A 26684-nucleotide genomic window follows, 5' to 3' on the forward strand; every position below is an offset into this window, starting at 1 on the left:
ATTGTTTCCCCTTCCTATTTGCTTCCAACCTTGAAGTGGCTCAAGCTGCCCAGAGCTGCAGTGCTGCAACTGGGCCCTGCCAGCCAACAAATTAAGCTCCCTGGTCACAAAGCCCGATAAAGGGATGGTGCCCTCAGACATTTGGTCTCTGAATGATCTTAAATGGATTAAATGAATAGGGGCGAGCTGAGAAGAGGAGAGGAGAGGTGAGCAGAGATGCAGGCAGGCAGGAGGGTCATTTTCTGGCCTCTTTTTCCTTCCACAGTTCAGCACTGGAGAAGGCGGGCAGCAGCTGACCATTTGGCTGAATTCAGGTATCCATTCCCGGGAATGGATCTCACAGGCCATGGTGATCTGGACCGCAAGGAAGGTCATGTTGCCTTGTATTAGCCCAGAATTCTGTTGGGCCCGGATTGCCCTGCAGCATCCCACACAGCTAGACCCTGGAGATGAGATAGGAAGGCACTATGCACAGACATGATAGGCTGGGGGGTGCCTTTTCTGATTGGAGAAGGAAAAGATCAGAGCCCCATAGTCAGGCCACTGTGGCTAAATGCATTCATAGCAGCAAGCAAGCTAATGAGCTGCAGAGGTGGCCCTAAAACACTGACCCATAGTCAGTCCCGCAGGAAGGGAGCAGGGTCTTCTCAGTAGCAAAGCTCAGGTAAGCTTTACCTTTAGTCCCTTTCAGGCCCCCCAGACCCTCAGGGACCTTATGCTATCTCCATGTCCCTCTGGAAAGTCTACTTTAAGCCAGCGCAGGTGGAGGAGGGGTGGTGCAAGTGGAGGATCCATCTTCCCTACCCCTAGCATGGGGAGGGGGTGTGCTCAGATTCCTAATAACTATTATGATGTGTGGCTCTCTCCTCCCCTGTTCCTGCCCCCTGGAAGGAATGAATAAACAAGGCAGCCCAGGACTCATTGAGGTTGATGTCATCAGGCAACCATGTTTCCCCAGGTTTTGAAGTGCTCTGTGGGCTTTGCAGAGCGCTGCCTCTATGACGGTGGCAGGGAGGCTGCAGAGGGTGGATGCTGTTCTAGGAGTTGGGCATCTGGGGAAGATACATGGACTTAAACCTAGCAACCCAGCCTGCAGGGCACAGCTGACAAGCTCGTTGTCTCTGCTTAGACTATCTGATTATGGGAAGGATCCAGCCATCACCTCCATCTTGGAGAAAATGGATATTTTCTTATTGACTGTGGCCAATCCTGATGGATATGTATACACACAAACTCAAGTGAGTAATACTGACAGAATAGGCTGGGTTTGGAGTTAAGACTATTTTGTTGAATTCCTTGCTTTGCAACTAAATAGTTGTATGACCTTAGAGAAAACTTCCACAAAATGTGCACGTTAGGAGCTTCCTTGGGTCTCCTTTTCCAGTCATTCTCTGAGCTAAGAGTCACCAGGGAATATTTTTTTCTTAGAGAGAATAGTCTAATGAACTCCCTATTATGGATCTTGAGCAATTATCAACACTTTACCAATCTTCTTTTCATTTCTTTCCCTCCCACACATTTTTCCTGATGTATTTTAAAGCAAATCCCAGACATAAGGTTACTTCATTCAAAACTTCTTTAGTATTCATCTCTAGCTGATGATAATTAAAACAACAAACAATATACCACTATCAACTGTAAAAAATTAATGGGAGTTCTTTAATATCATCTGATATCTCTAATTATCTTTAAACTGTCTTTTGAGACAGTTTGTTGAAATCAGGATCCAAATAAGGTCTGTACCTGCATTTGGTGGTTATGGCTCTGCAGGCTTTTTTCTTCTACAGTGGTACCCCCCCCGCCCCCCCGACATATCTTTTAAAATGTCATTCATTTGTTGGAGAAACCAAGTAAATTGTCCTGTAGAATGTGTCACATTCTGAATTTGCCTGATGGCTTCTTTGTTCTATGCCATTTAATTTATCCCCTCATCTCCTGTATTTCCTATTCACTTGTGGTCAGATCTATATGCTTGATCGGAGTCAGGTTAATTTTTTAGGCAAGGATAAAATAGTTGCCGTGCACTTCCTATCACATCAGTGATCACTGAGGCCCATAATGTCCATTTGTCCCACTTTTTTTTTTTTTTTTTCTTTTTGCGGTATGCGGGCCTCTCACTGTTGTGGCCTCTCCCGTTGCGGAGCACAGGCTCTGGATGCACAGGCCCAGCGGCCATGGCTCACGAGCCCAGCCGCTCCGCGGCATATGGGATCCTCCCAGACCGGGGCACGAACCCGTATCCCCTGCATCGGCAGGCGGACTCTTAACCACTGCGCCACCAGGGAGGCCCCATTTGTCCCACTTTTACCGAAGCCCAAAGTTATTCAGTGGACTCAGATGGTGTCAGCCTGGGTCCCATCAGGGCATTTTGGCGAGGTCCTTTTCTCTGGGCCAGAAGGGCTAAGCCTCCTCTCTCTGGGGCATGAGAGGAGACTCCGCAGTTAGTGAGGGCTGAAGCCCCGATGATCCTCCAGATCTCTGGAGTTGCCTCCAGAGCTGCAGGCAGCTTGTCCCATCCATGGTGCCATCTCCATCATAGTCCCCCAAAGAAAACCTTCACCTCTCCTTTGCCCTGACCCATCTCTGAATGTTGTTCCTTCCTTGGTGAATTTTTCCGAACCGATTATGGAGGAAGACACAGTCTCTAAATCCTGGAAGCTCCTGCGTTGGTACTGATCCAAATAGAAATTGGAATGTTAATTTTGCAGGTAGGCGGGGGAGACAGTTTTTAAATCCTGCTACCCCTGGGTAGCCTGGTCCACAGGCCTCTGAGCTGGCAGTGAGGGAGCTAGTTTCCAGGCTACTTCCATTGCTGGTTCATTGAGAAACTTGGGTAAGTCCCTTATTCTCTCTATGTATCATTTTACTATTATTATTATTATTATTTGTAATTTTGAAAGGGAATGGCTGAACAATTCCTGTCCTCCTGAGAGAATGCTAATATTTTAAAAACTATTCTATCTTAGATATATAAATTCATGGGCCTGCTTTGTACCCCGGCCATCCTGGCTTCTGGGCAATACCAGATGGGTGGAAGGGCTGTTGGTGGCAACTCAGAAGAGAGCAGTTAGCACTGTTACCCCAACAGGCAAGATCACATTGTGAGGATTAAACTCCAGCAGTTTACCCTTAGATGTGTAAATATGAACCTCAGCCCCTTGATGTGATGGAAAGAGAATGAGAATTAGGAGTCCTGGGTTCTGAGTTCTAGTTATTTAAAAATCATCCCCACAATAGTGCCAACTATGTGCCAGGTACCTTCCCATGTATCATCTTATTTATTCTTCTGACCTGGAGACTGAGTTTTTTTGTCTGAAATGAAACAATTGAAGCTCAGAGACAATCTCAAGAGCATATGGTTGATAAGAATTAGGATCTAAACTCACTTTTCAGTTTCAAAGCCCGAGAGTTCTCTTTCAATATTCAGCTGTACTGATGTTTTGTTTTTAATGTAATGTTTTAATGCAATATTTTAATGTAATGGTTTTAATTTTCTTACTTGCATAGAAATACTACAAAAACCACTGGGGGAAAAATAATGTGACTGTGGGAAAGGAGCTGATACAAATGTGGGAATTGAGGGCATCAAAGTTAAGTCACAACAGGGGTGGTTTCACACATACACCAGATACCTTAGGGGCCTATATTGTGAGGTAATACAGAAGGCAGTAATTCTAAATACCTGTCAAATAATCAAGAGATTTTAGCCACAACAATAGATTATTTTTGGCAGCACTTGGCCATTAAGATCTGAACCAAGAGAATGAGTTGACACCAGAATAAATGGAGTCATTTTCATTATTAATTGGTATTCATATTAATTATCTAGAGTACTTATTAATTGACAACTCACTGTCAAGTATGATATTAATTATTTATGACAGCTGTTGGTGATACAATACAAGGTCAGCTCTCTCCATTTAGAGGAGTCCTATCAGTTTTCCTGCTCAGGTGTGGCAGATCCAGCACCCCACTGCCACACCCTCTCTGCAATTTACACACACTATGGGCCAGATTCTCAGGGAGAAACTAGTAATGGCCTGCCTATGCCTTCTCCCCCTCCTCTGGGTAGAGTACCCTGCATTTCTGTTTCCTTAGCCTATGGGTTAAGGTTTCTGCTTGGGCCACCCCCCACAGGAGAGGGAGCCAGTGACAACCCTTGCTCTGAAGTATACCATGGAGCCCACGCCAGTTCAGAAGTTGAGGTGAAACTGGTGGTAGATTTCATCCAAGAACGTGGGAATTTCAAATGCTTCATCGACCTGCACAACTATGCACGGCTGCTGACGTATCCATGTGGGTACATGGTCAAAAAGGCCCCGGAGGGCCTCCCTGGTGGCGCAAGTGGTTGAGAGTCCGCCTGCCGATGCAGGGGATACGGGTTCGTGCCCCGGTCTGGGAGGATCCCATATGCCGCGGAGCGGCTGGGCCCGTGAGCCATGGCCGCTGGGCCTGCGCGTCCGGAGCCTGCGCGTCCGGAGCCTGTGCTCCGCAACGGGGGAGGCCACAACAGTGAGAGGCCCGCATACCGCAAAAAAAAAAAAAAAAAAAAAAAAAAAAAAAAAAAAAAAAGGCCCCGGAGGCTGATGAGCTGCTAAGCGGGGCTGCATCCAGCCCTGGGCATGCTTTTCCCCTGGGTGCTGCAAAGTCCAGGAGCAGGGCTTATTTCAAGAAGCCCCAGTATTCTCTCTCTGTTCTTTGCAGTGTGCCATCAGGCCTACTGGGAATAGGAAGAAGATGATGCCTCTTATTTCTGTGTTTGCTGTGAGTTCCAAGAACCACACCCAACCCTGTCTTTCCTTCTCACTTGTTTTTCTGACCAAAATGTATTGCAGACCCACTGCTTGCCAAGAACTGTGGGTAGCATTGTGGTGGGCAAGGGGGAGGTGCTCCTCACTTGGTGTAAGGTAGAGTTTAAGTAGGGTGTAGGCCACAGCCTAGGGGTGCTCTGTGTCACATGCAATGACTCACCCCAGGATGTGAGCAGGCACTTAGGGTGAACTGACTGGAGTAGGGCTGGCATCCACAGAGTGACTGCAGGCCTCTCTCTCCACGCTGGTCTGCTTGAGTGTTCCCCTCTGCCCGGGGCCACAGCTAGCTCACACGCCTCCCAGCAGATGCAGCCCCACCCAGGGCTGGCCAGGTGTGGACTAGATTCTGCTCTCAAGGAGGTGCTCTGTGTAGGGCACATCCATATATGGTGTCCCTGTCTCCACCTCCACTCTGGCAACACCTAACTCTTAGAAGGTCTTCTCTTGAACATACTTGCCCTTCCCTCATGTTCATGAACATGACATTCCCTTCCCTCAGGATAGGTGAAGATGGTGGTGCCTTTATTAGATTTCTAATGGGCTGGTGAGCAGCCTTCCAGACCTATGAAGAGCTTGAATACAGCTCCTCCAATTTGTGTTTATAATATACATACTTCAGAATGCTTATCTGGTCTTCTTCCACCTCTCTCCTTACCCCCTGCCCCAAACTGGAAGTAAAGAACTGAGGATAAGAGAAGGAGTTGGAGGAACCATACCATTTCCCTCACTTCATAGTCAGGCCTTTGCTCTGACTGGTTGGGAAAGAAAGACCAGGAGGGAACATTGGGGGTGGGGTCGGGAATTTTTCAAACCACTGCAGTACAGAACAGCTGAGGAATGTCTGGCTTCAGGATCCATTCTTTCTCACTCTGATGATTTCCCCACTCCTAGGATGAGGTGGCAAGGTGTGTAGCCAAAGCTCTGGCTTCCCTGTCGGGCACTGAGTACCAAGTGTGTCCTACCTGCACCACTGTCTGTAAGTACTCACTGAGTTTATTGGTTATAAGGAAATGCTTTGAGAGGATACTTGAAAAGGAGCGGGAGAAGAGCTGCAAGTCAGCCTTCCTACATTGTAGTCTTTTTTTGTTGTTAGTGATAAGCTGAATTTATGTCAAGTCTGTGTGATGGTAGCTGTCGCGTGCGGCCATCTTCATCAAACTGAGGTGGTGGTACGGCGGGTAGAGGGGAACCCCTCACCTTCCTGTCCAAAATGAACACGTGTTGAGCATAACAGGCTCAGGTTAGGGGTTCCCCCGACAATCATTAGCATTGAGCTGAAAAAACAAAAACAAAAACAAAAACTCTACCAATACTTCAGACCTGAAGATGGTCTTGAGGCTCATCACCTACAACTCAACCCCAATTTGAGGAAATACCCTTGTTTTGGTTTCTCACTGAAGTGTTTCATCTGAGCATTTCACTCTATTCCTGCTGAGATCCTTCCAGTTCCCTTATTCTGTGAGTCTGATCTTTAAATTTTTAGATCAAATTGAAGGATATGATTATTCTCCAAGGCCCTATCTATAAATGGGAAGCAGAAACAAAAAATGTGGGAAGCAAAGCTCCTTTCAAGCAAGTGCCCTTCTTTTCCCCTCCTGTGCCTCTTCTGTAAATAGTCTTCCAACAGTTGGTCCACCCTCAAAGCCCCTGCAAACTTGTTGATAATTCTTTCCCTTCCCATACTGTAACTTGCTCTCCCGTCCTACCTATTTCGCCCTCAACTAGCTGTTCCCCTCAGTCTTCCTCTTCTGCGAAGATTCTCCAACCCACCTCTTGGGTCCTCCTCTGTACTCTGATCTCAGCACTCTTGTCTGTGTTTCACATGCCACCAAGCTGCATAAAGCACTCAGCATGATGCTGGTGGTTGTGTTGCTAATTGCAGCAACAATCCAGTAATTACTCATGGTTTATTATTACTAGTGTTGTTGAATGGGAGCTCCTCAGAGAACAAACACATCAGGAGAGGTTCTCCACCCTCTAATTAGTCAGAACTGAGTCCTACACCAAAGAGAGCTAAAGGAACTTGGCAGGAGCCTTCTGAGGAGGTCCTCTCAAAAGATCTTTGTGGGTCACCAGGGTCCTGGCTTTTGGGTCAGATGCCAGTTTAAAGAATGGCCTTTTCCTCCCATGTCAAAAACATTCTTCTCGGGCCTCCCTGGTGGCGCAGTGGTTAAGAGTCCGCCTGCCGATGCAGGGGATACGGGTTCGTGCCCCGGTCTGGGAGGATCCCATATGTCGCGGAGCGGCTGGGCCCGTGAGCCATGGCCGCTGGGCCTGCGCGTCCGGAGCCTGTGCTCCGCAACAGGAGAGGCCACAACAGTAAGAGGCCCGCATACCGCAAAAAGAAAAAAAAAAAAAAAAACATTCTTCTCCCCAGCATAAGCTGTGCCAAAATTAAGAGATACTCATCAGATTCCTCCAGCAGAAGAGGAGAAAGGCTCTTCTGAGCATTGTCCAGGATACATAATATTTCCTACCTCTTTCAAGAGCCCATCTTCTGTATTTTTTTATAGACTTTGTCTGCCCTCCTTTCTTCCCCAAAATGAAATCAATTTTTGTATAAAAGCACTCTAACTCCCTGGGTTATTGTATGTGTTATATAAGTAGTTGACATTTGTCCCTTCAAGTGCTGAACTTTTCCTTAGATTAATCATCTTAGATGAAAATAATTCTAAAATGGGTTTTTCACACTTCCCTGCCTTCTTAAACAGAGTATGTAGAAGAGATTTAAGCTCCGTTCTTCATGACTGAGTGGACTTCTGAATGTCAGTTGTTGTATCTTGAAGGCCTTCTGTGCTGTACCGGACTGTTCAATCTTTTTGCTAAACAGCGCAGCCTGTTTTGCTTCTTTAACTCTTGTGTCTGCTTTTTAGAGTTTTCATGTCTCCTTCCTCAGGCCACCTTCCTCTAGCAACCCCTTCCCCTCCTCTTCACTGATTCTGATCTACTAAGGGCTTGGAAACAAGTTCATTGGGCTCGTTTAGCTCATGGATAGATTTTGAGTATTAAGGATGTTCATGACAGCATTGTTTATAGTCACAAAAGACTGGTAAGCAACTAAATGTTCATCAGTAGAGTTCTGGATAAAAACACGTTTGGTGCATTACTACAGTGAAACACTATGCAGCCCTTAAATGAGTGAGGTGGATCTGTATGTGCTAATGGGGAATAATCTTCAAATGTTAATTGAAAAATACAGTGTATAGAACAGTGTTATTAGTATGTTCCCATATGTGTTTTTTCTTTTTTAAATAAATTTATTTATTTACTTATTTATTTATGGCTGCATTTGGGTCTTCGTTGCTGCGCATGGGCTTTCTCTAGTTGCGGCGAGAGGGGGCTACTCTTTGTTGCGGTGCATGGGCTTCTCATTGCGGTGGCTTCTCTTGTTGTGGAGCACGGGCTGTATGCATGTGGGCTCAGTAGTTGTGGCACAGGGGCTTAGTTGCTCCATGGCATGTAGGATCTTCCCGGACCAGGGCTCGAATCCATGTCCCCTGCATTGGCAGGTGGATTCTTAACCACTGTGCCACCAGGGAAGTCCCCCATATGTGTTATTTTTTTTTTTTTTTAAAGAGTAGGTAGACTTAGCAGGGACCCAAGTAAAGTGAAGTTCATGAACCTGATCACTTTGCTCAGCAGAGGTCTTGGCCCCTTCCTGAATTTCAAATTTGTTCTGAAATACTTGAGCTTGCCATGTAAATAACTTCTGGAAACTTCTGGTACCATTGCCTGTTTTTTTATTCATCATTTTTCTCAGTGTAGAGAAAGGCTGTGGGAATTACATAAGAATTTCAGAGAGTATAGGAGAGCCTGTTCCATAACCTCTGGGAGCATGTAATTGCAGCAGAAGCAGCATCTCTAGAAAATCACAAATGGTATCATGAGAAACAACTCTTAGGAACAATGGAAAAACAAAGGGACCCATATTTTCATTTAACAGACATATATAGTATATATATATTATATAATAAATGGACCCCAAGTCGGTTGAAGAAAGCACGGGCTTTGTCATCAGATGGATTGGGTTTAAATTCCAGCCTTGCCATTTTCCATCTATATTTTCTTAGATAAACTATTCATTCTGAACCTGGATTTTCTCATCTGAAAAACACGGACAGTAATACCTACCTCATTGGCTTCTTAAAGATTAAATGAGATCATAAACGTAAACTTTACAGTATGATGACTGGCTCATGGTAGATGTTCAACAAATGATAGCTGCTATTACATTGTTATTTTATTATTCAGTATCATCTACACTTTGCACTTTTAGCCAGTTTCTTCTCTAGTAGAGTTTTGACTGGAAGAAGCAGGAAAACAGGCCTCTTGCCTTTCAGCAAAGGGAAGTCCTAAGGGCTGTGCTTCTTTATCTCTGTGTATCAGTTATCTCTTGAGATGTAAAAAACTATCCTAAAATTTAACAGCTTAAAACAATAAACATTAATTTTCTTACACAGTTTCTGTGGGTCAGGAACTCAGGAGCTTCTTATCTGGGTGGCTGTGGCTCAGGGACTCTCAAGATGTTGCAGTTAAGGTGTCTTCCAAGGCTACAGTCATCTAGAGGCTTGATGGGGCTGGAGGATCTTCTTCTCAGATAGCTCACTCAGATGCCTGGCAAGTGAGGGCTAATTACTGGCAGTGAGTTCTTCACCACATAGACCTCTTTATAGGGCTGCTTGAGTGTCCTTACAACATGACAGCTGGCTCCCCAGAGCCAGTGATCCAAGAGAGAGCAAGGCGGAAGCCATGATATTTATCACCTAGCTTTGAAGGGCACACACTTTCATTTCTGCAGTCTCCTGAAAAACAGGTCAAGTTGGCCCTGTCCAGTGTAGGAGGGCACAACACAAGGATGTGAATACCAGGAGACAAGGATCATTGTGGCTATCTTGGAGGCTGCCTACCACACTCTGTAAAGATTTGCTTCCAGTGACCTGAAGGAGTCTACACAGTGAGTTGGTGACAAGATGGAAATGAGGATTTAAAATCTCTTGGATTGAGACTAGTGAAGACCCTCATGGTGCAGGACAGTCTGAGACACAGGGATCAGGCCAGTGTTTATGTGTTGTAGACCTGATGACTTTCAGAAATAACCGTAGATCCCTAAGGAACCACAGGTGGGCAGAGCTCCAGGCCCCTTCCCATCTAACCCTGAAAGGAACTAGGCTTCAAAGGTGTGTTCTCTTTTGACTTAACAGATCCAGCTAGTGGCAGCAGTGTTGAGTGGGCATATGATAATGGCATCAAGTATGCATTCACTTTTGAGTTGAGAGATATTGGGCACTATGGCTTCTTCCTGCCAGCCAACCAGATCATCCCCACTGCAGAGGAGACCTGACTGGGGCTGGAGACCATCATGGAGCATGTGCAGGACAACCTCTCCTAGAAGAGAGCCCGCTCTGTCTACATTTAATGATCCACATGCACACACACACACCGAGGCCACTATTAAAGGGAGCTTATTCCTTCACACGTGAGTCAGAGCCCTCTGGCTTTGTAGAGAACACAGGTCAGCCCCTCCCCAGCCCCCTTCCTTGAAGTTTGTGCATTCTGGTGGTGTGCTTAGAGAAGCATTTCTGCCACCCTGCTGTATTTTGGTCCTGCTGTTTCACTGAGCCCTTTGTATGCCTTTCCTTCCACATAGCTGGGTGGGCAGGCCACACTTGGGATCAACCCTTCCTGGGTGGCCTGTCTCTACCTCATTTTTAGAATAAAAGGACATGTGAAATGGTTCTGTAGCCTCTTCCAATCTAGCCACGCCCATGATCTTGCTTTGGTGGGGGCCCCAAGGGAAGTGCTGTGGGAGATAATGTTTGTCTTTTAGATTGGTCTCGAAGATGACACATAACTTCCTTCAATATATCTCACCTTTCTTGAACATATTTTTCTTTGAAAAATAAATCCTGAAGGGTCATCAGTATAGGTCATCCCCCTTTTCTGTTTTTGTTTATTTATTCTTAGTCTGAATACAAAGTAGAGGATCACTTCTCATCACTGGGCCAAAAATTCCCAGATACTACAGTTCTGATCACATTCTTCTCTTTATTATTCAGTGTAACTGGGATCCCAGAAGGGGATCTGTGTCTTTATAGGTACTGCTTACTCAGAAACCCTGGATGAAGTGGTGATCTAATAGCAGGATTGCTAAATTATCCCTATCTGTCCTAACGGGCTCCCCTCTACTTTGCCTTTTGAACTTCAGAGATCTTTTTCTCACCCTATTGGTCCTAAATCACTCTTCTGGCCTGGGTAATCTCCCTGCCCTGGCACATTACAATTTGTTCTCTGGTGTACCTTGTGTTTCCTTCTCCTGGTTTTTGTTTTTGGTCTTTAAAGTTGCCTTTTTCTATTTTGCATCCTGGACCATGAGTACCAAGGTGGAGCAAGGATTCATCAGTCAGGCTCCTCTTGCTACATTCCTCCTTAGCATGTACCATCTGCCTTTTTCCTTTATTCTTTTTTTTTTTTTAATTTGCCTTTTTCAAACATGTCTGTAAATCTTATCCTTCTGCCTAGGATTTGTGCAGCATCTGGTGTGTGCTCATAAGCCAATAAATATTCAATAAGAGTCTCCTGATCATCCTCTATTCTTCGCCTTCACCTGAATGGAACCAAGCCATGGTTTTGAATATGCAGCTCTTTATAATGTCAAAAGTCAGTTTTAATCCCTGTCTATATCACATGACATGTAGGAAGGCCTTCTCCATCAGGGCGAGGGGCCTCCAGGGTAATGTTACCTTGGTGATTTTGCTCTGGTCCTAGGTCTAGTTCTTAGTTTTTCAGCTCAGAGGCTTGATATTCTCTGTATCCATATTGATTAGACTTGGGGATGCTGACTCACGCCTACAAAGCTCAGATGAGGCAGATGATAAAATCAGAATACGAATTTATTAATTTACATCATGGCATGTAACTGTTTAGTGGATTGGATCCTCACGTCAGCCTGAACAGTACATTCTCTCCCTGTAGGCAAAGATACATGGGAAACCAAATTATAATCAGAAGGTTGTTTAGTGAGTGGAGCGTCAGAGCAAGGAAAGTTAATTACAGTCTATGATTAGAATTTTTAATGGTATCCAGCTCTAATAGCATGATACATCCAATTCTATAACCAGAACACAACTGCCAGCCAGCTGGTCGCTTGTGCTGGCTAGTCAGGGCTGCCTCAGACCAGACAATGCCTCAGTAGACCTGACAATGCTTGCCTGACAGTGACTCGCCTGTAACCTGGCTCTATTTGTGGAACCCCCTGCCCACCCCCAAGATTGAGATTGTCCTTTAGATTCCTTAAGAGAAAGATTTATTAGTAAGGCATTAAAAAGCCATAAAAGAATACCTGTGACTATAATAAAATTAAGAGCTATTAATTAAAAGACACCATGAAGAGAGAAAAGTTGCAAACTAGGAGAAGATAGTCACAACATTCATAATACACTCAACAGATGAAGGAGATGCAAAGAACTCCTACAGATCAGTAAGAAAAGAACAAATAATCTGATAGAAAAATGGACAAAAGATATGAGCAAGCATTTCACTTAAGAGGTAACAAGTATTTTGATAAAAACAGGAAGAGATGATTACTGATGGAAGACCTACAAATCAAGACCAAAATGCCATTTTATACTTACTCAATTTACATAAGTCAAAAAGTTGGAGAGGGTGAAGCTGGGGCGAGGTGAGAGTAGCATGGACATATATACACTACTGAATGTAAAATAGTTGGCTTGTGGGAAGCAGCAGCAAAGCATGGGGAGATCGGCTTGGTGCTTTGCAATGACCTAGAGGGGTGGGATAGGGAGGGTGGGAGGGAGGCTCAAGAGGGAGGGGATATGGGGACATGTGTATGTATATGGCTGATTCGCTTTGTTGTGCAACAGAAACTAACACAGTATGTGAAGTAATTATACTCCAGTAAAGATCTATTTAAAAAAAAAAGTTGGAGAGGAGGTAGATAATAGGATCTTTTATACATTATTGGTCGGTCTGTGAATTAGTAAAATCACTTTGGAAAATAGTTGGGCATTATCTTCTAAAGTTCATACTTTATGATCCACCTATTCCACCCCAGGCATAAACCCAAGAAATTCTTGTAGTATACAACAGGAGACATAAATGAGAATGTTCACAGCGACACTGTTCATAATAGCAAAACCTAAAAACAACTTAAAAGTCCACCAGTGGGGGGCTTCCCTGGTGGCGCAGTGGTTGAGAGTCCGCCTGCCGATGCAGGGGACGCGGGTTCGTGCCCCGGTCCAGGAAGTTCCCACATGCCGCGGAGCGGCTGGGCCCGTGAGCTGTGGCCACTGAGCCTGCGCGTCCAGAGCCTGTGCTCCGCAACGGGAGAGGCCACAACAGTGAGAGGCCCGCATACTGCAAAAAAAAAAAAAAAAGTCCACCAGTGGGAGAATGGGTGAATAAGTATGGTATTTTCACATACTGAAATATTATAATACAGTCAAAACAAAATTTAGTGTGATTTCCTTTCTAGAAAGTTCCAAATAACTGGGAAATATATATATATATATAATTTATATATACACATACACTTACAAGGAAGGCATAAAATTTGATAAAACTGTAAAAAAGGGATGCAATAGTGAAATAAGTCAGACAGAGAAAGACAAATACTGTATGTTATCACTTATATGTGGAATCTGAAAAATAAAACAAACTAGTGAATATAACAAAAAAGAACAGACTCACAGATGTAGAGAACAAACCAGTGGTTAACAGTGGGGAGAGGGAAGAGGGAAGGGACAAGATAGGGGTAGGGGATTAAGAGGTACAAACTACTATGTATAAAATAAATGAGGTACAAGGATATATTGTGCAGCACAGGGAATATAGCCAATATTTTATAATAAATATAAATGGAGTATAATCTTTAAAAATTATGAATCACTTTGTTGTACACCTAAAACATATAATATTGTGAATCAGCTATAACTCAGTAAAAAGGGTTGGGGGAAGGGAAGCAAGGTATAGTAGGCATGCTCAGACCCCTTTTCCCAGTCAAGTGCACTCATCCCCAGCTGCTAGGAGTGTTGGCTATCAACAGCTCAAGGCCCCATCCTTCTCTGGAGAATTGTCCTTAGCCAAATGGGGCCTGCCTTACCCAGGAAGCCATGCACCTGCTTTCTCTTTATCACCTCCCCACATGTCAGCCAATGACTGCCTGACTCGGGGTACAAACAGCTAGTCTTTTACTTCAAGGTAGATTCAATGCTGTGGTTCAGTGTATGCTTGAGAGCTCTGAATCCAGCCTCCAGCAGATTCCTCATCCTTGCTTAGCTTTTTTTCCCCCTGTCCCTCCCTGCTTCCCAAACTCCCCTTCTCCTGAGAACTCCCTCAATAAATCACCTAAGCAAGAATCCCATCTCAGGCTCTACTTCTAGGGAAATGGAGAACCTGGGATTCTGAATGATGGTTACCTTAGATGGGGAGAGGCTCGGAGATGAGACAAGGGTCAAGGCCCTATGGTGAAATGAAGGACCTTAGCTTTTGTTTTAGGTTATGTTTCTTTTTTTTTTTTTTTTTCAGGGAAAAAACCTAATTCAACAGCTAAATAAATAACCAAAGAAGTCGTGCCATTAACCAAGGATTATACTTAATCTATTTCTATGGACCTGAAATCCCATTTTTAAAAATGTTAACAAAGATATAGATTTTTTTACAAAAAGGTTTTACTATTCAACATGCATTTATTGAGACTCTAATGTCTGCCAGGGGCGGTTTTAGGTGCTGGCAATGCAGTGACAAACAAGGAGACAAAATCCTTTCTTGCATGGAATTTCATTGTAGTTGGAGACACAGAAAGTTCTCAAGTAAACAATTAAATTAAAATTTTTAATTTGGGTAATGAGAGCTGCTATAAATAAAAGAAAATTGGTTGCTGTCAGGAGAGTGATGGGTGGTGGTGGGGTCTCTAGATTGGAAATGTTAGAGAAGATGGCATCTGGCTTGTATTGTAAAAGTCTTCTTACCTCTCGTTTTTGCGTTCTTTTTATACTCCCTAAAACCACGTGGAAGATGTGGGCTAAATGTTTTTATCCACATTTTACAGGTGGAAAATCTCAAGAGCAATAGGTTTCTCTTGCCCAAGACAAATAGTAGCTTCTGTCCTCTAAATGAAGACCCCACTGAAAAAGAGAAGATCTAAGTCATAAACATTCATGGACACAAGTTAAATTTCTGAAACACATTTCATTTAGAAAGGCTCTTATACCTCATCAAATCAGTCTCCATGGAATTTTCCCCTATTAAGGACACTAAATAGGATGGAAAAGGGATAATCCATTGATAATGGAAAAAAGTATTTTAGATTCTCTTTTTCGAAGTACTGGGGAGGGGGCTTGCTGAGCCATTTCCAGGTCTTACACCCAGTCCTGTTGGGGACAAAAAGAAGACCTTCTGTGAAGTAACTGGTAGGGTGAGGGATACTGTCCATGGCTGTGGATGGGATTAGCTGTCATCCATGTGCTGCCTACTTGAAACCAGAGCCACTCACTGAACTACAGCCACATGGGGACTGAAAGGTAGACCACATCCACTTCTGTCTGGGTTACACATGGTGAGGGGCAGTCGAATAGCCCAACTCAGCCATGTGACCTTGGGCCATGATGTAACCTCTGGGAGCCCTAGTTTCCTTATCTTTAAGATGAGAATAGTGACTATATATACAATAGCTTATCAAGAGAATTCAGTAAGCTAATGTATTAAAGTCCTCAGCACCTTACCTGGAAGTAGAAGTACTCAGTATGTGTTAGCTTGAATTATTATTCTCACCAAGTGGTGAAAATTCATTTATGAATGAGGACATTGGCATTTTCCCTTATTAGAAGCCTTATTTTATTTTGGCCATGCTGTGTAGCATGTGGGATCTTAGTTCCCTAACCAGGGATCAAACCCGTGCCCCCTGCATTACAAGCACAGAGTCTTAGCCATTGGACCGCCAGGGACGTCCCATAGAAGACTTATTTTCTTTAGACTTATCTTGAGACTTAAAGATCTCAACAGTTCACAGAAAAGCACTAGTTGGATGTTGTCATTTTGAGTATCATTTGGGTTTTGAAATATTGGGGTTCTTTGGGAGCTTTCCTATGTTAAACAAATATTGATGCCCTTTTACTGGATTAATCAAAGGAACCTGGCCTGAAACCTTCAAAGGTCCAGCTTCCAAGCACAACTATGTCAAGTGTATAGGGTCACCATTGATTTCTACAGGTGCTGGGAAGGCCCTGACTGCTATAAGTCTATTTTGGGTGAAGTTGAGGGTATGTTCCAGTTTTGGACGGTCCTATGTAGATTGCACTTCTTTTATGTGACTATCTTAAGAATAGCTATGAAGAATCTTTAAAAAAAATTTTTTAATATCTTTATTGGAGTGTAATCACTTTACAATGTTGTATTAGTTTGTGCTGTACAACAAAGTGAATCAGTTATAAGTATAAATATATCGCCATATCCCCTCCCTCTTGAGCCTCCCTCCCACCCTCCCTATCCCGCCCCTCTAGGTTGTCACAAAGCATTAAGCTGATCTCCTTGTGCTATGCAGCAGCTTCCCACTAGCTATCTACTTTACATTTGGTAGTGTATATATGTCAATGCCACTACTCTCTCACTTTGTCCCAGCTTCCCCTTCCCCCCACCCCGAGTCCTCAAGTCCGTTTTCTACGTCTGCGTCTTTATTCCTGCCCTGCCACTAGGTTCATCGGTACCATTTTTTAGATTCCATATATGTATGTTAGCATATGGTATTTGTTTTTCTTCTTCTGACTTATTTCACTCTGTATGACAGACTCTAAGTCCATCTACCTCATCACAAATAACTCAATTTCATTCCTTTTTATGGCTGAGTAATATTCTATTGTATATATTTGCCACATCTTCTTTATCCATTCATCTATCGATGGATGTTTAGGTTGCTTCCATGTCCTAGCTATTGTAAGTAGTGCCACAATGAACATTGTGGTACATGTATCTTTTTGAATTATGGTTTTCTCAGGGTATATGCCCAGTAGTGGGATTGCTAGGTCATATGGTAGTTCTATTTTTAGTTTTTTAAGGAACCTCCATACTGTTCTCCCTAGTGGCTATATCAATTTACATTCCCACCAACAGTCCAAGAGAGTTCCCTTTTCTCCACACCCCCTCCAGCATTTAGTTTTTGTAGATTTTTTGATGACGGCCATTTGAAGAATCATTTTTATCATTATTACCATCATCTTTATCTTTCTATTTGATGAATTCTGGAATTTTGCCAAACTAGACAGCTTGTAAAATAAATTCTCCCTACTATTTGTATTGAGCCTTAAATCATGAACACCAGCTGTTTCTTGTATTTGAAGTAAAGCTCCAGGTGTACTGGGGGCATCCAGAGAGCAAAGGCAGTTTTTTCCTCCTTAGAATATATGGGTACCATGGTGCAGCTGGGCAATTTGCTCTTTTAATGCAGAAAGAGAATCTCATAGTTTTTGTATTTCCTACAAAGCTGAGCTCAGCAGCTAGTAAATATTTGTCGATTTGATTTGCTGTAGGGCAGCAAGTTAACAATCGCATAAACCATGCTCTCAACAAGTTAGGGCAGCAGAAAAAGAGTACTTTTTCCAACAAATATTATCAGTGGAATTCTGGAAAGTAGAGAGGAATGTATGTCCCTAAGTTCTAAGAGAAACAGAGCATAAATTAAACCTTCAGAGATAAGGAAGACTTGATATTGTTTAAGTTGCTTGCATTTTTGTAATGATTTATAGTTTTAAAATGCTTCTATAGATATTGGATAATTAAATTATCACAACCACCTGGGGATATGTGCAGGATGGGTATTATTATCTCTATTTGCTGATGAGGAGTCAAAGAATTAAAGAGGTGAAGTAACATGTCCAAACATAGACAGATGGAAATGGTGAAGCAGATTCTCAAGGCTAGCTCTAGAGATTGTTGCTGAGAAAGCAATTTGAATGCTTTTAAAATGCACAGAGTTCCTCCAATTCCTTTGGTCTCACAGCCCTGTATTATCTGCCTGACCCCTGAAACGTTTGAGTTTCCAGGTTTGCAGTGATGAGAGGGAATTTAGGGAAGAAACAGGAGCCAGGCCTCCCTCTCTGGCTGCCATTGCTGGCTGATGATGACCACAATTGAGGGACATTGTGTGGTTCCCATGGGTCTGCCCCCTGTGCCTGCACCCAACATTGTCATCAAGAGACAATATTTTAATTATTAAGAAACATCTGAAACGGACCAAAAACACTATATCCATCCATTAGGGACTTCATGCCCTTAGAGATTAGATAACCTATAGAACCACCTACTCCCGTCTTTAACTTTAGCCTCTTGAAACCTTGATGACAAAATGCCCACTGCTCTCAACAAGGAGGTAGATATATTCTGTTTGAGTATTTAAACAACTTGGCCTAACCTTAGAAAATCATTAACCCAGATTTTGGGCTTATAATTCCCTCAAGGGCAGAGCCAAGGTTTTATTTATTTTGGGTCCACAGTACCTAAGCACAAATTGGTGACACCTGCAGCAGAGTCAGCTGATATACTTAGCTAACTGGCTGAGGCAGTCTTCCTTCCTCAGCCCTGAGTACCTTGCTGTAGTATTGTTCTTTTCTGATGGATGTAAGAAGCACAGAGGTCAGGGAAAGCAAAGACCTGCTCTCATTTCAGCAAATCTGTATTAGAAAACTCAGAGACGTCAGGCCCAATGGGAGAGGAAGGGTGACCTATCTCATCATTGTGAAGTGGTATTTCTAAATGCTTCTAGAGGCAGCTGGTGGTTGAACAGGTATTAACTTGTTAAGGAGGCATGTCAAAGAAGCAGGCCCCAGATCTCCCTCTCTCTCTCCTGCCCCAGGGCCATCAATAGGATAAATATCTTACAGGCATGTTTCTTTATGTCCTCCAGGCTCCATAGTGCCTGGCAGCAGGTCTAGGAGCCTTCCGTTTACTCAGGAAAACAAATGAGGGACTCATGTAGCCAGAAAGATATTTGTTCAAGCTGGAAAGTGGACAAATTGCTAGGCTGGAGAAGGCCTGATGATGAATAGCACTGGCCCTGGAAGAGGGTGTTTCCCTCCTACTCTTTGCCAGGGCTGCAGGGTGGTGGAGGGATATAGGTGCCAGCTCTGTGGTCTCAGAGGCCAATAGTATCATAACCTTTAGAAATTAAACCAAAAGATTGAGAGGAGGCAGTCCAGAGATGATTTCCCTTACTCCCAATAGAAGGAGAAATAATAACACATTGATCAATTTTTCCCTGAGTTGCCCAAACTTGATGGAATGTTTGCTCTAGTAATATCAGGATTTTACTTTTTATTTCTCTGACACTTGGATCCAAATTTGTGGACCCGTCCTCAACTATTACCATCATCAATATTTGAGCAATGTAAGGTTCAGAGTAAAGTTGTTGCTTAGGATTTAATGGCCCTGTGTTCTAAATCTGTTTTTTTTAACACCCTGAAGTGTCTGTCAAATTTCTCAAGATCTCAACACCCAAGGTATTTCTGTGGTCCCAGGAACCGAAAGGCCTCACTCTATTGCAAAACCATCTTCCAGAGTCAGGCTGCCTTCTCCCTTCATATATGATAAATTCCTGAACATGTATGTTTATGAAATTTTAGCAGTAGACACAGATTATAATTAGCGTATTACCAGTGAGCCCAAACCTTTCTACTCAAAGTCAAATGACAGCATCAGGCAATACCAGGGAGCTTGTCAGAAACAGAATCTCTGGCTCCACTTCAGACCTACTGAATCAGAATCTGCATTGAACATGATTCTCAGGTAACTCACATGCCCAGCAAACTGTGGGAAACACTGAGCTAAAAATATATTTACTAATTACACCTCACCTCATCATCTTTTAGACAGGTGTTCTCCACCCTGGCTATATGTTAGAATCACCTGGGGGCTTTTGCAAACTACTGATGCTTAGGTTCCATCCCAGACCAATTAGAACAGAATCTGTGGACATTGGTTTGTAAAGATCTGCTCAGGTGATACTAATGGACAACCAAGGCTGAGGACACTTTTTTTTGGTCTGTGCCAGGTGACTTGCGGGATCTTAGTTCCCTGACAAGAGATTGAACCCAGGCCCACAGCAGTGAAAGCACCGAGTCCCAACCACTGGACCACCAGGGAATTCCCCCTGAGGACACTGTTTTGAACCCAATTTCCAGTGCCATTTTCACAGTGTTTTTTTTGTTTTGTTTTGTTTTGTTTTGTTTTTGCGGTACATGGGCCTCTCACTGTTGTGGCCTCTCCCGTTGCGGAGCACAGGCTCCGGACGCTCAGGCTCAGCGGCCATGGCTCACGGGCCCAGCCGCTCCGCGGCATGTGGGATCTTCCCAGACCGGGGCATGAACCAGTATCCCCTGCATCAGCAGGCGGACTCTCAACCACTGCGCCACCAGGGAAGCCCCACAGTGTTTTATACATGGATAAATTCTCCATGGATCTCTATGTTTCTGCACATCCAGATTATCTTTTCAAGGCTGTTAGAACAATAAATAGCTTTGGAAGACAGAGATAATGTTCCCTGTGAAGGAAAGATTTGTTTACTGTTCAGTATAATAAAATAATCATCGTATTCAAACTGCAGAAAAATAAAGACAAAGAGAAAATCTTGAAAGTGAGCGGGAGGCGGGAAATTACTACTTATAGAGAAACAAGCATAAGAATTACAGTGGACTTCTTGTCAGAAACTGTGAAAGCAAGAAGAGAGTGGAATGAAATATTTAAAGTTTTGAAGAAAAAAACACAAACCTAGAATTCCTACCCAGTGAGATTATCCCTTGAGACTGAAGGAGACTCAAATAGGCAAAACAGTCTTGAGAGAGAAGAACATAGCTGGAGGTGTCATGCTCCCTGATACCAAACTATACTACAGAGATACAGTAATCAAAACAATATGGTACTGGCAAAAACAGATACGCAGATCAATGGAACAGAATTGAGAGTTCAGAAATAAACCTATATGTATAAGGACAATTTATGACAAAGGAGCAAAGAACATACAATGGAAAAAGGATAGTCTCTTCAATAAATAGTGTTGGGAAAACTGGATAGCCACATGCAGCAAAATGAAACTAGACCACTATCTTACACCATACACAAAAATTGACTCAAAATGGATTAAAGCATTGAATGTAAGACCGAAAACCACAAAATTTCTAGAAGAAGACATAGGTGGTAACCTCATTGACATCTAGTGACGTCTTAGTGACGTTTTGTGGATCTGACTCCAAAGGCAAGGGAAACAAAAGCAAAAATAAACAAATGGGACTATATCAAACTAAAAAGCTTCTGTATAGCGAAGGAAACCATCATCAAAATGAAAAGGCAATCTATTGAATGGGAGAAGATATTTGCAAATCATATATCTGATAAGGGACTAATATCCAAAATATATAAAGAACTCATATAATTTGACAAAAAACAAACAACTTTGATTAAAAAATTGGCAGAGGACCTGAATAGACATTTTTCCAAAGAAGACATACAGATGGCCAACAGGCACATGAATACATGTTCAACATTACTAATTATTAGGGAAATGCAAATCAAAACCACAATGAGAGATCATCTCCCACCTGTTAGAATGACTATTACTGAAAAGACAAGAAACAACAATGTTGCAGAAGATGTGGAGAAAAGGGATTCCTCATACACAGTTGGTGCCGTTATAAATTGGTGCAGCCACCATGGAAAACAATATTGAGGGTTCTCAAAAAATTAAGGCTAGGACTACCATTGACCCAGCTATTTCACTTCTGGGTATTTATCCAAAGAACATGAAAACATTAATTCAAAAAGATATACACACCCATATGTTCATTACAACATTATTTACAAGAGCCAAGATATGGAAACGACCTAAGTGTCCACTGATGGATGAATGGATAAAGAAGATGTGGTGTATATACCAAATGGAATACACTCAGGCATAAAAAAGAATGAAATCCTACCATTTACAACAACATAGATGGATCATGAAGGTATTACGAAATAAGTGAATTAACTCAGAGAAAGATAAATACCATATGATTTCACTCATATTGAATCTAAAAAAACAAAACAAGTGAACAAACAAAGAAAACTAAAAACAAACTCATAGATACAGAGGTCAAATTAGTGGTTACCAGAGGGGAAGGGGGTTGAGAGGTGGGTGAAATAGAGGGTAGGGGGTCAATTGTATGGTGATGAATGGTAACTAGACTTGTGATAATCATTTTGTAGTGTATACAGATGTTGAATTATGATGCTGTACACCTGAAACTTATATAATAAAATATAATAATAAATAAATATCAACATTAAAAAAGAGTGAAGAAGAAATACTTTCCCAGACAAACAAAATCTGAGGGAATTCGGATTTTGAATTCTGCAAGAAATATTAAAAAATGTTTTTCAGGGAGTAGGAAAATGAAATAGGTCAAAAATTTGTATCTACATAAAGAAAGGAAAGGGGGGGCCTCCCTGGTGGCGCAAGTGGTTGAGAGTCCGCCTGCCGATGCAGGGGATACGGGTTCGTGCCCCGGTCTGGGAGGATCCCATATGCCGCGGAGCGGCTGGGCCCGTGAGCCATGGCCGCTGAGCCTGCGCGTCCGGAGCCTGCGCGTCCGGAGCCTGTGCTCCGCAACGGGGGAGGCCACAACAGTGAGAGGCCCACATACCGCAAAAAAAAAAAAAAAAGAAAGGAAAGGGGAAGGAATAAATGAAGGTAAAATAAAATATTTTATTTTTTTCTTAATTGATCTAGAAGATAACTCTTTAAAAATGGTAACAATGAGATTACTGTTTATGGATAAGTGAAATATACTGTATTTCAGCAATGTTATAAGGGGTAAGAGGAAGAAACTGGGAATGTTCTAAAGCAATGGTCCCCAACCTTTTTGGCACCAGGGACCGGTTTCATAGAAGACAATTTTTTCATGGACCGGGGTGGTGGGGGGATGGTTTTGGGATGATTCAAGCGCATTACATTTATTATGCACTTTATGTCTATTATTATTACATTGTAATAGATAACGAAATAATTATAAAACTCACCATAATGCTGACAGGAGGCAGAGCTCAGGTGGTAAGGCAAGTGATGGGGAGCGGCTGTAAATACAGATGAAGCTTCGCTCACTCGCCTGCTGCTCACCTCCTGATGTGTGGCCCAGTTCCTAACAGGCCACAGACCAATACTGGTCCGTGGCCCGGGGGTTGGGGACACCTGTTCTAAAGTACCCACACCACATGTGAAGTAGTGTTGTTTGAAGGCAGACATAGATTAGTTAAAAGTGTACATTGCAAATTCTAGGGCAACTACTAAAATAATTTTTAAAAGAAGCATGCTTGATATGCCAAGGGAGAAGATAAAGTGGAATTCTTTGAAATGTTCAATTAAAACCAGAGAAGGCAGGTAAAGAGGGGAACAAAAGAAACAAAAACAAGTATAATAAATAGAAAACAGTTACAAACATGGTAGCTATTACTCCAACTATATCAGTAATAAATTTAAGTGTGAATGGTCTAATACACCAATTAAAAGACCGAGATTGTCAGACTGGATAAAGAAGACCCAACTATTAAGTCGTCTACAAGAAACCCACTTTAAATATAAAGGTTCAGATATATTAAAAGTGAAATGATGGAGAAAGCTATTCCACGCTAACACTAATCAAAAGAAAGTTGTAGTAGCTGTCTTAATTTCAGACAAAGCAGACTTCAGAAAAAGGAAACTTATCAGGGATAAAGAGGGGCATTATATAACAATAAAGGATTTAATTTTCCAAGAATATATAACAGTTCTTAGCATGTTTGCACCTAACAACAGAGTGTTAAAATTCATGAGGCAGGGCTTCCCTGGTGGCGCAGTGGTTGAGAGTCCACCTACCAGTGCAGGGGACACGGGTTCGTGTCCCGGTCTGGGAAGATCCCACATGCTGCGGAGCGGCTGGGCCCGTGAGCCATGGCCACTGATCCTGTGCATCCGGAGCCTGTGCTCCGCAACGGGAGAGGCCACAACAGTGAGAGGCCCGCGTACCGCAAAAACAAAAAAAATTCATGAGGCAAAAACTGATAGAACTGCAAGGAGAAATAGACAAATCTGCTATCTGGTTGGAAATTTCAACATCCTTTTTTCAGTAATTTTTAGGTCAACCAGGCAGAAAATCAGAGAGAATATAGTTGACCTGAACAGCACCATCAATTGATTTGATCTAATTGACATTTATGGAACACTCCATCCAACAACAGTGGCATACACATTCTTCCCAAGCGCTCACGGACTTTCACTAAGATAGACCACATTCTGGGCCATAAAAAAAAAATCTTGTGAATTCCCTGTCAGTCCAGTGGTTAGGACTCCACACTCTCACTGCCAAGGACATGGGATCGATCACTGGTTGGAGAACTAAGATACCGCAAGCCGCGGCATGGCAAAAAAAAAAAAAAAAAAAAAAAATTTTAAAAGAATAGAAATCATAGAAGATTTAAGGTTCCCTACACTCAGTATTCCTCTCCTATAATTCAACCTACTGCCTGGGCAGGTGTCACCTGACCCTCTTTGTGGAAAATGGGACTCAGAGAACTGGCACAAATGCTGATACTGCCATGAGTAATAAAGTTCTTTGTCTGTGACCCAGGGTTTTGTGTCTTCTGCTGGCATCCAGGAAATGGTGGCAAGCCAACTTATTAACTTGAAGTCAGGGTAAAAATTTTGACCTTTCAGAGTTCTTGACAACATCTTTTATAGTTTTAATCTTTTCCTGTCCAAATCAATACCTAGTTACCTAGGTTACTCCAATGCATGTCTGAGTGAGGCTATTTGTTTCCAGAATGTTTATTTTCCATCTTTATCTCAGTTACATCAAGTTTATCTCAACGGTTTAAAAATTGGCACTAAAAATTTCAGTTTTCCATTTTCCACTAATTTTTACAAAATCTGGGCAAAATGTGCAAACAACTCTGTTTAGATGAAATCAAGTAAGGTGAGGAGCTAAATTGGCAGGCAACACCCCATCCCCCCAGTTGCTGTCTTCTGTTGCACAAAAGTCTGCTGTTGTACAGAGGCTGAGTTCAGCACATACAAGAAGTGTTACTATGTAATTAAGTCAAGGAGAGCCTGAAGTAAACATGGACCCAGCAGTAGTCTTAAAATTCTTGATCTCAAAGGCCTGTGATGGGGGAAGACTGTTCTGACGCCACATGACAAAAGGGAGCAGCAAGGATTCAAAATCTCAATCAGACATCAGATTCTAAAGGCATAACCTTGCTCATAGTAGTGCTCAAATAGTACCCCCCCCACCATAATACATTGATTTCAAAGATAGGGAAATCCTCCAGTATCTGTCAACATTGATTTAAATAAGTTTTAATTTAAAAAAATCAGATTTTGCCACCCAATGCTATGTAAGAGAAGAGGTACTTACAGAAACAAAGTCATGACAGTATGAGACTTTTCAAAATTGGTGCCAGATCATTAGGCCAGCATTCTTCAGATTTTTTTCATCCTGCCCTCCTACAATTAAAAAGTTTTTAGCATGTCACACCCAACATATGTAATTATGTATTTATAAATTCTGTATAAATACCATTGTACTTACATCATGTATTTAATAAAACACAAACAAAAATTGAAATAAAAAAGGATGAGATAAAAATATACACTAGAGGGACTTCCCTGGTGGCACAGTGGTTAAGAATATGCCTGCCAGTGCAGGGGACACGGGTTTGAGCCCTGGTATGGGAAGATCCCACATGCCATGGAGCAGCTAAGCCCATGCGCCACAACTACTGAAGCCCGCGTGCCTAGAGCCTGTGCTCCGCAACAAGATAAGCCCCCACAATGAGAAGCCCACGAACCGCAATGAAGAGTAGTCCCCGCTCGCTACAACTAGAGAAAGCCCACACGCAGCAATGAAGACCCAACACAGCCAAAAATAAATACATTAATTAATTAATTAATTTAAAAAATATATACACTAGAAGTCTTATTAATTTCTTCCTCTCTCCCCGGTAAGAGCAAATGCCTCACTTTGGAGATCATTGGCTTTGATTGAAGAATGCTTCTAATTCTGGTCTCTGATTTCCCTTGAGCTTTCTAATAGTTTCCAATAGTCTCATAAATGAATGCCTGCCTCTTCAACTAGACAGGGGTGGGCAAACTACAGCCTGCAGGCTAAATCTAGATCCACTTATTTTTGTACAGCCCAAAAGCTCTTTATATTTTTAAATATAAGAAAGACTATACAGTGAGAATACTTGCTGTATATTGCCTCATGGGCCCCCCAAAGACTAAAATATTTACTATTTAGTCCTTTCCAGAAAGCGTTTGCTGGCCCACAGACAGGAAAAGTGTCTGGCCACCTTTGCGTTTCCTCCACACAGTAGAGACTTCACCAGCTCCTCATAGGGCTGTATGCATGGCTCCCTAGCACCAGGGGCTGGCCCCTGGCTGCAGCTGCACCCCTTGGCCTGCAGGTGCCCTTCCTCCAAAAAGTAGGAAGTGGCTTCTTGGGTGGTGGCTGCCAACCCTCTCTGCTTCACTGGGAGCAGGCTCTTGGCCTGTGGTCTGGGGCACCTGATCATCATTGGCTGGGTGGTCCTGGTATGGCCAGTCCCTCAGCCACAGTGGGGTGAGAGCTGTGGGCTGAGGGCCAGGGAATGTCACTGGGCAAACCCTCTCCCCTTTAGGGACTGGGTGGAGGTGGACTGGAGCTGGGGTCTCCTGGGTAGGTGGCTGGACCAGTGAGGAAGAGGGTGGGTGTGCTGCAATAGAGAGGAGGCCAGCTGGGTGTCCAAGCAAAGGCATCCATGTGGCAGAGGGTGGCCCAAGAGTCTGTCATCAACTGCTGGGCCTAGGTTTGGGGGTGGACG

At 43.0% G+C, this 26684-nt stretch overlaps 1 protein-coding gene across 2 annotated transcripts in view; it reads left to right on the top strand.

Annotated features, from left to right (window-relative positions):
• Positions 1-10152, top strand: part of CPA4 (carboxypeptidase A4) — a 28014-nt gene extending 17862 nt beyond the window's left edge. For both annotated transcript variants that reach the window (XM_060108047.1, XM_060108049.1), the window contains 7 exons: positions 266-375; positions 1130-1237; positions 2617-2708; positions 4138-4326; positions 5642-5655; positions 5703-5787; positions 10013-10152. In XM_060108047.1, the coding sequence (XP_059964030.1) occupies positions 266-375; positions 1130-1237; positions 2617-2708; positions 4138-4326; positions 5642-5655; positions 5703-5787; positions 10013-10152 (738 nt within the window). The remainder of the gene's footprint in view (positions 1-265; positions 376-1129; positions 1238-2616; positions 2709-4137; positions 4327-5641; positions 5656-5702; positions 5788-10012) is intronic.
• The last annotated feature ends 16532 nt before the right edge of the window (positions 10153-26684 follow it).

Source organism: Mesoplodon densirostris, chromosome 9 (assembly GCF_025265405.1).
Source record: "Mesoplodon densirostris isolate mMesDen1 chromosome 9, mMesDen1 primary haplotype, whole genome shotgun sequence".
Lineage (NCBI taxonomy): Eukaryota > Metazoa > Chordata > Mammalia > Artiodactyla > Ziphiidae > Mesoplodon > Mesoplodon densirostris.